The 12,317-nt window shown below is 42.6% G+C and overlaps 2 protein-coding genes across 2 annotated transcripts; one reads left to right on the top strand and one right to left on the bottom strand.

Moving 5' to 3' along the window:
• Positions 1 to 764: 764 nt before the first annotated feature.
• Positions 765 to 5,213, bottom strand: cdc34b (cell division cycle 34 homolog (S. cerevisiae) b). Its single transcript, XM_010887572.5, has 5 exons — positions 4,451 to 5,213; positions 3,698 to 3,784; positions 3,303 to 3,400; positions 2,641 to 2,775; positions 765 to 2,567 (listed from the first exon to the last, which is right to left on the bottom strand). The coding sequence occupies exons 1-5, from the start codon at positions 4,634 to 4,636 to the stop codon at positions 2,354 to 2,356; spliced, it is 720 nt and encodes a 239-aa protein (XP_010885874.1). The 5' UTR covers positions 4,637 to 5,213; the 3' UTR covers positions 765 to 2,353.
• A 530-nt stretch (positions 5,214 to 5,743) lies between these two features.
• cactin lies at positions 5,744 to 10,691 on the top strand. Its single transcript, XM_010887559.4, has 10 exons — positions 5,744 to 6,259; positions 6,582 to 7,239; positions 7,371 to 7,466; positions 7,637 to 7,782; positions 7,956 to 8,118; positions 8,209 to 8,323; positions 8,515 to 8,707; positions 8,934 to 9,053; positions 9,140 to 9,465; positions 9,591 to 10,691. Exons 1-10 carry the CDS (start codon positions 5,970 to 5,972, stop codon positions 10,079 to 10,081), a joined length of 2,598 nt encoding a protein of 865 aa, XP_010885861.2. The 5' UTR covers positions 5,744 to 5,969; the 3' UTR covers positions 10,082 to 10,691.
• Positions 10,692 to 12,317: the final 1,626 nt, after the last annotated feature.

The following is a 12,317-nucleotide window of genomic DNA, read 5'->3' as shown; positions in this document are numbered from 1 at the left end:
AAAACAACTAGTAACTGGTTTGCTGCCCATGGTATTACTGTGTTTGATTGGCCAGCCAACTTGCCTGACCTTGGTATTGTCAAGAGGAATATTTGATACACCAGACCCAACAACACAGATGAGCAGAAGGCTGCTATCCAAGCAACCTTGGCATCCATAACACCTCAGCAGTGTCACAGGCTGATTGCCTCCATGCCACACTGCATTGATGCAGTAATTTGTGCAAAAGAAGCCCCAACCAAGTGTTGAGCGCATAAATTAACATACTTAGGAAACCTTTGCAGGTGTTGTGAGTAAATTAGCTGATTGGAGCTCTTCGCAAGTCGACATTTCTGTATGATACATTTTTTATTCTAATATTTTGAGATACTGGATTTTAGATTTTCATGAGCTGTAAGCCATAATCATCAAGATCGAAACAATAAAGGCTTGAAATGTTTCACTTTATGTGTAATGAATCTAGAATATATGAAGGTGTCACTTTTTGATTTGAATTACAGAAAAAAAACTTTTCCACAATATTCATTTTTTTTTTTAGATGCACCTGTAGATTGTGTGATGTACCATTGATCGCACACACTACGAGGTATGCAATTTGGCTGGTTTAGCGTTTTTATTATTATTCCCTCGTAACCAATCAGAAACAAGTATTTAACAATATACTGTGGTATAAAACACTAATCAACTTCAGCATTGTATTGTTGAGATATATACTGTATATTTAAAAATTGGGTAAAAGCGATAAAATAAAACTTGTTTTCCAATAAAGATATTTATTTCTAGTTTTAATAGGCCAAAAAAACAGTTTAAAAATACAGGTAAATAAAATGAAAATGTGATCGTCTATATAGCCACACATGTGCATATCAGTAAAGGTACATGTTGTTACTGTAAACCATTTCTGAAGCCTACCAGGTAAGCAAGACTAGACCACTTTGTTTTTTTCCTACTCATTCTAGAATGTCCTGAGAGTTACGGTACAATTAAGCCAAATTAGAATAAATGCAACAACAAATATTGCAGATACACACACGCATAAACACACCTCTGTCTGGTGATTTATGATAGCACCCACCCCCCTCGGCCAGTACACACAAAATAAATAAGTAAAAAGTGGTGGCCATTTTATTTCCTAATTCCCAAGGCTGACTGACACTGCCAGTCTGCCACAACATTAACAGAGATAACACAACCTGCTTACAGAAACCCTCCAACATTGACCCTATAACCCAAGGACATTTCAAAGCATTCTCTAACAGACTACAGGCTCAATTCTCAAAGGAGAAGAAAAACAGCAAACAGAGAAAATCTTCAAGCTGCTAAACCCATACAGCGAACATAATTTTCTTCGTAAAGTTGGGCTTCACCAAAGACTTATGGTTATGGTTTCTGCTTCATCCTGCCTTGCAGAAAAGAGGTGATGGGAAGAGAAAAAGCTCAGAGGAGATTCTGTCTAGATGCAGAAAAAAGGGTTACAGCAGCAGCCTTATGTAGAACGCTTCAGAACAATTCACACTCCACTCTCTTAAGATGACTATGCCAAATCCAGCAAAAAATTTTGAAAATGCTGTTAAAGTTTTTAAATTGCATTAGACCCACAGCTCAACCTCCAGTCAGAGGCGTTTCCATGATCAAGTCTTTTTTTTAATTTAAATTCAATAAAGCCATTACGACAACACAAGACCAACTGTAAGAAAAACATAAATCATCCAAGATGTCTGACATGCAGAAACACCATGTAACAAAAAATATCCTCATCAAGTTGCCATTGCACAAATGTAAGTGTGGAGAGAAGCCAGACGGACATCATCATCTTGGGAGATATACAAGGTCTGCTGTAAGTTCTGTGGTGTCACTCACAGACACCTTGACAGGTGTTCAAGTCTTGAGTCACCTGCACAGTCAATGGCGTCTCTGACTATTGGTGTGAGGGAACTAGAACGAGGCAGGACATCGAGGAAAGGAAACTTAGAGTGAGATCAAACTCATGGGCCTTATTTACCAAGGGTTTTCACCAGTGCAAAGTATACAACTGTTTTTACATACAGTTTAACAAACGGTAACATGTCACATTAATCGCTTTATTATAATCAATGTCTTCTTAACAAAACAAAAAGAAAACCTACAGGTGCAGCCTTTGCACTGGTAGAAAACGGAGCACTCAGGCCCAGCCTAAGTGTGCTTGGATTCTGAGAAGAAACCCAGGGACTGAGAGGAAAAACCACTTGCCATCTGTGGATAGAAAAAGTGAGAGGTTTAAAATGTGACGTAGTCCTTCCAAAACAGTTTCTCCTACAGGAGGAGTGGCCAGGGAGCTCATGCGCCAGCCGTCCATGTTCCCAGCTGGGACGCGTCACGACTCCTCCGTCCCAGAGTCGTCTTCGTCATAGCAACAGTCGTCCTCATCCTCATCTTCAAGATCCTCGTCGTCATAGTAATCATCATAGAAGAGGTCAGAGCCCTCGTCAGGGGGTGGGGCACGCGTGCGGACACAATATTCGGCCAACGTGGTAGGAACCTTCACCCCATCACGCTCGGCCTCAGCCTTAGTGGCTAATACCTGCTTCCTGAAAGACAGAGAGGGCGCATAAGTGTGTGCGCTGTAGTCTTGGTCCTTGTACATATTGGGTGTGCACCTACCTGATGATCTCAGCATACTCTCTGTCCTTGCCCTTGCTGTCCCTCCATTTGCGGTACATGACAGAGGCATCTACGTTTGCTGGGGAGAAGGTGTTGGGCTCATTCAGCAGAGATATCACACTCAGAAGAATGGTCCTACAGGAGAAAAACATGGTTAGGGCTTTACAAAGCAGCGCCAAGCAGTGTCTCTCAAAGGAAGCTAGTTGACTCATTGAGTCGTGAGAAACATGCTAGGAGTTCTACAAATAAGACTCAGAACTGATCTTTTCTCAAATACGTTTGTCAAAATGACAGTGTGTTGGACCAAAAATAAATCAAACTCTAACCGGTGCTTTTAATTGCAAGAGGACCAGTGGCCAAATCTACAACTAGACCCTATGCACTTTTGACCAATTATTGGATTTGACAAGTGTAAGGAATATGGTACAGCTTCAGTTCTGACAAGTATTTATGTCTCGTAAAGTAGAGATTCCATTGGTACCATATAGACATGTTCCTTGTGATTGAGCTATGAGTGACACAGTGAGGAAAAACAAGAGAGACAGAAACAGGAGATAAAAGGGATGGATTGGCAATTGAGCAGAGTGAAAGCAGGCAATGGGAAGTAAGAAGAAATTAGGCAACAGAAGTGAAGGATTAAATAAAAATGCTGAGAGTTGTACCTGACATTCTGGGTAGGATTCCACCTTTCAGAGGGAAGCTCCCCACTCTGAGGGTCATCAACTGGAGGGTGCAAAATGGATATACACACATCCCCATTCTAACACAAAAAAAGTACATGTATTTAGAATACAGTCACAGACAGATGGGAGACAAATTAAAATGAACACTACAAAACCGCCTTAAAATGTTACAACATTTGACTGTGTAAGTCTAAAATTTGGGAGGAATATGGCCTAGCGGTTCAAACATTTGACCAGTAACTGTAAGGCAACTGAATCAAATTGCAGAACCAGCAAGGTGATACATTTGTAATACCTCGAAATCTCTCTGGATGTCAGTGTCTGCTAAATAACATAAAATATATTTGTAAGGGCTTAGTGACTTCTTACAGTACCTCATATATGTTGGGGTGCCACATCTTGGTGAGGAAACGGAAAGCAGGTGGTGAATATGGGTAGTCAATAGGGAACTTGATACGAGCCTGGGGGTCACAGTGAGAAATGTTACATCCATGTCATATCCTAACATGATGTGCACATAGGCCAAATAAAGTTGACCCTGAATTAATTCTGTTTTCAAAAGTAACTTCTATAGGAATAATTTAGGGACTTTTCGTTGGTTGAAAAGAATAAACAACTCATTCTGCCAAACAAAAATATTGTAGTTGCTAAACATGAAGCTCTCAACTTTTGTTTACGGAACTAAAAAGATTTTACGTCATTTCTGAGTGTTTACAGTAAACGCTTTCTCTGTTGCAAAACCTAGCTCAAATGTTTGGCGTTGTTTCGCGTAATTGATACACCCCTGATGTGGCAACCGTCATGACCAAGTTATTAACGCAACTCCGTACGTACAATGTCAATAAATACTGTATTGATTGAATGCTCTTGGATAAAGCCTGGGCTAAAAACATTTCATAAAGCCTGACCCAGAAAACTGCTGAATTAAAAACAGTTATTTACAAAAAGGATTTAATGTTTTTCAGGGGCCTACACAGGTACAAACGTAACGGATGCCAACAATATTAGTCATACTAGCGAATGTAGCTTAATAACAACCTAAAATACACGTCAGGGAATGAGCATTTGTTTTACAACAATTAGAAACACCAAATATGCTGCTGACAACGTTAACGTACTGTACTTACCTTGAAATATCCCCCTTCATAGTGAGTGTTAGGGGGTCCAAAAATGGCCACTTCCCAATTGTAGAGATCTGCCTCGTCCACCAATGTTATTTTGAAGCCCTCGACTGGCTCTTCTTGAAGACTCTTCATTTCTAGCATTAATGCTTTTTGAGAGCTTGCTACGTGAGAAGGGGCATGTTGCGCCATGGTAAAATTGACCACTAGATTATTTTGCTAACGTTTTAAGGAGAACGTCGTTGTTTACTTGGACACGGCTAGTAACCTAGCTAGCTAGCTGATCTTAAAAACTTCTTTGTTGCGATATCGCAATATACGGAGAAATGCCAAATATGGCTAACGTTATCGTTAGTTAAGTTAGCTACCTTTCTTTTATTGTTAGACGTGGTATTTGTTGTGAAACCTTGTCGTATTGTTTTCAATTGGCTAGATATCAATATTAAATAACTACATTAAAAAAAGCTCATACTAAAAATGATATTGTAATCACACGACTAGACTCGACGAATTAGCTAAGCCGTGTGGAGCTAGCTAACGTTGTTAGCATAAACAGCTAACTTCACGTTAGCTATATTCCAATTACAACTTATATCTACTACTACTTTGCCACAGATTTTTATACCACAAAATAGTTTTGGACCAGCCAACCAATATTTATAACTAATCACCAACGATGTCTTCAACTACGAGCTCCTGTGTATTGTATGTCCCTTTTTATCTGAGCGTGAAAAGCAGTCTCACCTCTCAAAACAGTCAATAAGATTACAATACCTTATGGGAAATGTAGTTCCAATGGAAACATGAACTTTAACTTCTCATGGTAACACTAATAGTGACCAAACGATTTCATGATATCCATTATTATTAACATGATTATTGTAAAATTATATTAAATTAAATAGTAAATAGAAATGCATTTATGATTAACTACTGTGCGGATAGTTTTAAAAACTCCACTCCACACATTTCAGGAACATAGACAATACAATACTGCAACGATTGTTGTTTGTTTTACTCTAAAGTGGTATGCTTTAGCGTTTCAAAACCAAATTAACTGACAGCTAAAACATCCCTAGATTAGATCATGATAAATCGGGTTTTATATCGGGATTTTATTAATCATGATAAACTACTTGAGAAATTTCTCAAGTTTTATTCCACCATCCCCCACTCTGCTCCATTGGACCAATCAGATTGTACTATGACGTTTACAAACCGTGTCGGGATTCAATGGAAGTCCAGTGGATTGTCTTAATATATGCCTGTGAATAAACACAACACATGCAAAAACAAGATCCTTATTATAAAAGTAAACACATTTTTGGTCTTGAGTTTTAGTAATGAAGATCGTTATTGGCGTAAAGTTTCTTCAAGCCAAACACGTTATGGTCACATATATTTTGGTATACTTAAACGTAATTGTTGTGTGCGGGAAACAATAACTAGAACACCACTCCTATTTACGCGACGGAGTAGAAATCGGACCCCAACGATTTGGGAACCCGTTTGCCACTGATTTGCCATGGATTCTAAAAAGCAACATAGGTCTGGCTCTAGTAGTCGGAACCGGGACCGAAACAGGTCCAAAATAAGCAGATCAAGGTCGCCAAAAGAAAAGAGAGGCCGGAGTCGGACCGATGATCGGAACAAATATTCTCGCAAAAATGTGCGTTCTGAGAGCGACAGCTCGGACAGCAGTTGTGGATATGCGAGGCAACAACGGCCTCATAGCAATGATCACTCCGACTCAAGAAGTGACTCAGACAGGGATAGAAGACGTAAAATGAAGAGCAAATCAAAAGACAAATCCAGGTAAGCAGTTTAAACTTTCTGTCAGGAAGTTATACGTACAGTATAACGTGAGTTTCCAAGTGTCCAACATGTCCGAATACGTACTGTAATATTTCTAGTAGGTCTACGTTTTACTCAAATGTACGGTTAAGGTTACAAATAATTTAAGAACTTTGCGATACAAACACAGTTACATCTAAGCGTTTCTGAAATTACATAATTGCAAGTATCGGTGACTTGTCAGCGAATTCCACTAACATTGATAGATCCTCAACTCGAGATCCTAAAACGAGTTGATTGTGCTCAACTAACATATGCACCTTTAAAATGTCCTATCCACTAGCTCTGACTCAGATGATCCAAAGAGGAGGAAGAAAAGAGAGAAAAAGAAGCGAAGAAGAGAAGACAAAGGAGACATGAGACGGGGCAGAAGCCGGTCCCAGTCTGACTCAGGGTCCAGTGCAGAGCGGAATAGAGGTAGGGATGTAGGAAGCACGTACAGAGAGAGGAGGTGGCGGAGGAGTGCAGACAGAGGGAGCAGAAGCCCCAGCATAGACAGGGAACGACAGATGAGGGAGAAAGTGAAGGACAGGAGCAGAGAGAGAAGTCGTGACCGAGAGAGAAGCAGACAGAAGAGTGAAGACAGAGGGAGGAAGGAGAGAAGCAGTGGGAGAGACCAAAGGGACAGAGAGGGGAAGAAACATCGTTCTGGCTCCTCAGACTCGTCCGAAAGTTCTGGGTCGGACCACGGGGCCCGCGGAGGCTCCCCGGCATCTGGAGGGGCTGGGCACTCTGCCCGAGAAGAAAAGAAAAAACAGAGAGATCTGCTGAAGGCCCTGGAGACCCCAGAAGAGAAGAGAGCTAGGCGACTAGCCAAGAAGGAGGCCAAGGAGAGAAAGAAGAGGGAGAAGATGGGTTGGAGTGAAGAGTATATGGGCTACACCAATGCAGATAACCCCTTTGGAGATAACAACTTGCTTGGCACCTTCAAATGGCAAAAAGTAAGATGGGAATGAAAGAGTGAGCATTGTTTGGTCAATATCCGACCTGCTCTATATCAACCTTCTGCTTTTTCGAAGCACAGTGGTTACACATAAACAAGATAATGATTATGTGTTGCTGTTTTCACCAGGCTTTGGACAAGAAGGGTATTGGTCACCTAGGTGAGAAGGATCTGAAGGACAGAAACAAACGCATCCAGGAGGAGAATCGCAGAGAGCTGCAGAAGGTATGTGTCTATTTAACACAACTTTGAATTTTCTTGATTTTGTGCTACTTGATTTTTTTTTGATAGTCTCTGGAATTTATGAGGAGGGAACAAGAATGTATTCCATGAGTAGGACGTGTGTGTGTGTGTGTGTGTGTGAGTCTAATTGTATGTGTTGGACATCTGTGTAGGTGAAGCAGCTGCGTCTGGAGAGGGAGAGAGAGAAGGCCATGAGAGAAACTGAGCTGGAGATGCTGCAGAGAGAGAAGGAGGCGGAGCATTTTAAAACCTGGGCGGAGCAAGAGGACAACTTCCACCTGCATCAGGCCAAGCTACGGTGAGTGATGCTGGTGACATAACTGTCCCCCAATATACCCTGACCTGTAATAACCTCTCACATAGTTCCTTATACTCCACAACAGCCCAGTCCAAAAACAGCATGTCACTGATTCCATGCTTGCCTGTGTGGATTTGTGTGTAGTTCTCTCACTAATACATGGGTGTGTTTAGGTCTAAGATCCGTATCCGTGATGGCCGTGCCAAGCCAATAGACCTGTTGGCTAAGTACATCAGTGCTGAGGATGATGACCTGGCTGTGGAGATGCACGAACCTTACACCTTCCTCAATGGACTCACTGTCACTGACATGGATGACCTGCTTGAAGACATTAAGGTAGGCATGTATATGTCTGGCGTGTGTGTGTGTGAGAAAGACGTCCCTGTATTTGTGTGTGACATGCGTGCGTGTGCGTTTTCCCTTTAGGTGTACATGGAGTTGGAGCAGGGGAAAAACGTGGACTTTTGGAGGGACATGACCATCATAACAGAGGATGAGATCAGCAAGCTGCGGAAGCTGGAGGCCTCTGGAAAAGGCCCAGGTACGACAGCATCACAACAGCCAACAGGCCAAGCCACCGTTACATCTCAGTATCTCTCACTCTCATTGGCCCACTTCTGTCCCCCCGGCACCAAGACATGTTCTCCCATCTTACCCATGTATTGGAGAGGCTGACCGTCGTGATGGAGCTCCTGTTCTGTTGGGTTTGTGAACCGTCTCTCCCCTCCTCAGGTGACCGGCGTGATGGCATTAACACGTCAGTGAGCACCGATGTTCAGATAGTGTTCAAGGGAAAGACGTACAGCCAGCTCCAGGCGCTGAACCTCAACATTGAGACCAAGATCCGCGCTGGCGGATCCAATCTGGACATAGGCTACTGGGAGAGCCTGCTGCAACAAGTCAGGGTGTACATGGCCCGAGCACGGTGAGTGTGGACGCTCAAGGCTCCCGTCGAAGGCAGCTGTCTGTGTTGCTTTACTATACTTCTGTATAACCAAACTCCATGTGGCAACAGGGGTTAGGTTTAGGGTGAAAGTCACAAAATGGAGCTGGAATAATTCTAGATATAATTGTTTTTGTCCCCACAAAAGTAGTAGAAGATAAAATGTGTGCATGCTTAACCTACCTGCTCATTCCAATCTGTGTTGTAGGCTGAGAGAGAGGCACCAAGATGTGTTGCGTCAGAAGCTGTTCAAGCTGAAACAGGAGCAGGGCGTGGAGAGTGAGCCTCTCTTCCCGATCATCAAGGAGGAACCCGAGGAGGAGGCTGTGTGAGTACAGGCATACACGCACCTCCAACTCACCCACCCACATTCACACATGGTTTGACGTTGCCTCCTCTGTTTCTCCTCTGCAGAACGGAGCAAGGGGAAGATGCTACCTCGGAGAAGCCTGGCCCCTCCTCTCCTTCCACCAATCAGGAGAGAGAAACCGGGGAGAACGATGACCAAGTGGCGGGCCCATCCACGGAGGGGGAGGGGGAGAAGGAGGGAGATGGGGAGGTGGTGGAGGCTGTACTGACTGAGGAGGATTTGATCCAGCAGAGCCAGTCGGAGTATGACTCAGGCCGTTACAGTCCCACACTGCTTCTGCCTGGGGAGCTGCCGCTGGACACGCACACCATCACGGCTGAAGAGGACGCACAGAAACTACACGTCTCACGCCGACAGCTCGCCGTCACAGGTAAGATGCCACACACACCGTGCTTAATTAGACACGGGCTACAGAACGAGCCAGAGAGTGTTAAAGGCCAGTCCCTCCCTGTCCTCATTAATGACTCTCTCTTCTGCTGTCCTGTTGTTTACCAGGTGATGCAAATGAGAACGCGGAGGATGAGTTTGTGCGTCGCGCCAAACAGGGCATGGGCGGAGACGAGGCTCAGTTCAGTGTTGAGCTCCCCCTCACGGGGAAGATGTATCTGTGGGCTGATAAATACCGTCCCCGGAAACCACGTTTCTTCAACAGGGTCCACACAGGCTTTGAGTGGAACAAATATAACCAGACCCATTATGACTTTGACAACCCTCCACCAAAGATTGTCCAAGGCTACAAGTTCAACATCTTCTACCCAGACTTGATCAACAAACGTTCCACACCGCAGTACTTCCTTGAACCCAGTCCAGACAACAAGGACTTTGGGGTTCTTCGGTTCCACGCGGGCCCACCTTATGAGGACATTGCATTTAAGATTGTGAACCGTGAATGGGAGTACTCTCACCGCCATGGTTTTCGCTGTCAGTTTGCCAATGGGATTTTTCAGCTGTGGTTCCACTTTAAGAGGTACCGCTACAGGAGATAGAAACCACAGGGTTTGGAACTCCAACTGACCAACAGCCCTGACCTCACACTGCCAGCTTCTAAACAGATACTTTGGGATTTTGGCAATAAGGCCCTAAATCTACTTCCACAGATATCAATACAGTTTCTATATATCGGGGTGCAGTAAGATTTAAAACTAGTGCAAGTGCAGTTGCTGACATTAGTGTAATGACCTGAAGTCTGTTGTATCCACTAGCAGAAACCATAGATGTCCAGTCATTATATTTGCGCTAGACAGCATTGGCTTGTGAAATTACCGCTAAGTTGATATTTGACGCACATAAATATAATTGGTTCCCACAAGTTCATCTGACTCTGGGGAAGTAGATTAACAGCATCAATACCAAAATCAGAAAGTATGTTTTTATCTGTAGATCCGGAATCAGTTAGTAATATGTATTCTGACTTAATGTTTTTGTTATTTACACACATTAAATCTGAATTTCTGATTCTTAGTGTAAACATTCTCATTCTTATTAATATGACAGCCTGACCGTTCTGTTGTGTTGCAAAGAATTGTTTATATTTTAGTGTGATCAGATGAACCAATGGACCTGTCTCTGAAGTTACATATTAAAGATTCCTTCCTAGCTGGTTTCTATTTAATGCAATCAGAGCTGTGCGAAGCAAAACATAGTTTACTACATTTCTTTTCTCTGTGACTGTTCTGTGTCAAAATGATTAGTACACCTATAGTTCACATTCTCATTGCAGTGAGCAATCATCTGTTGTACTTAACCATGTTTTTTGACCTAAGTCTAGTCTTTAGTATTGTGCTATGGAGGTTCATTTAAGCCAAACTGTGTGCATATCTGAACTATGAAAACTTGGTTTATGCAAATGCCCCTGGTTTTAGTAGGAAATCGTGAGTTAACACCATGCACTCTACAAAAGATACCGCTTTTTTTAATGTAGGAAGCAAAATCACACAACCATCTTGGCAATTTTGCATAAGTAATGAACACTTTCAAAATGTGCAAATGTTTATCATGTCAACTCTTGACCCTTTTAGAAACCAGTCACAACTTTTCTATACACACATTTTGGAGATGCTGGAAACAGTTTAGGTAGAAATACATTTTAATGAAGGAAAGAACACTGATACAGTACAGTTAACAGGATCCTGAGAAATAACTTCTTTAAATGGATTAGAAATAACATGACGGAGAAAGAGGCATCATCCAAAGAACCTTCATCATCCAAAGAACATTCATAATCAAAAGAACATTCATCGTCCAAAAAACATTCTGTAATAAAGCGGGCAATTTACCTTAAAAATGAAAGGCAGTAAACCATAAAGTCATATATATATATATATATATTTAATATATATACACTCACCTAAAGGATTATTAGGAACACCTGTTCAATTTCCCATTAATGCAATTATCTAATCAACCAATCACATGGCAGTTGCTTCAATGCATTTAGGGGGTGTGGTCCTGGTCAAGACAATCTCCTGAAATCCAAACTGAATGTCAGAATGGGAAAGAAAGGTGATTTAAGCAATTTTGAGCATGGCATGGTTGTTGGTGCCAGACGGGCCGGTCTGAGTATTTCACAATCTGCTCAGTTACTGGGATTTTCACGCACAACAATTTCTAGGGTTTACAAAGAATGGTGTGAAAAGGGAAAAACATCCAGTATGCGGCAGTCCTGTGGGCGAAAATGCCTTGTTAATGCTAGAGGTCAGAGGAGAATGGGCCGACTGATTCAAGCTGATAGAAGAGCAACTTTGACTGAAATAACCACTCGTTACAACCGAGGTATGCAGCAAAGCATTTGTGAAGCCACAACACGCACAACCTTGAGGCGGATGGGCTACAACAGCAGAAGACCCCACCGGGTACCACTCATCTCCACTACAAATAGGAAAAAGAGGCTACAATTTGCATGAGCTCCAAAATTGGACAGTTGAAGACTGGAAGAATGTTGCCTGGTCTGATGAGTCTCGATTTCTGTTGAGACATTCAGATGGTTGAGTCGTAAACAGAATGAGAACATGGATCCATCATGCCTTGTTACCACTGTGCAGGCTGGTGGTGGTGGTGTAATGGTGTGGGGGATGTTTTCTGGGCACACTTTAGGCCCCTTAGTGCCAATTGGGCATCGTTTAAATGCCACGGCCTACCTGAGCATTGTTTCTGACCATGTCCATCCCTTTATGACCACCATGTACCCATCCTCTGATGGCTACTTCCATCAGGATAATGCAC

This window comes from Esox lucius, chromosome 3, assembly GCF_011004845.1.
Source record: "Esox lucius isolate fEsoLuc1 chromosome 3, fEsoLuc1.pri, whole genome shotgun sequence".
NCBI lineage: Eukaryota > Metazoa > Chordata > Actinopteri > Esociformes > Esocidae > Esox > Esox lucius.
Note: the sequence above shows the minus strand (reverse complement) of the source record. Positions and strands in the feature narration are given on the sequence as shown.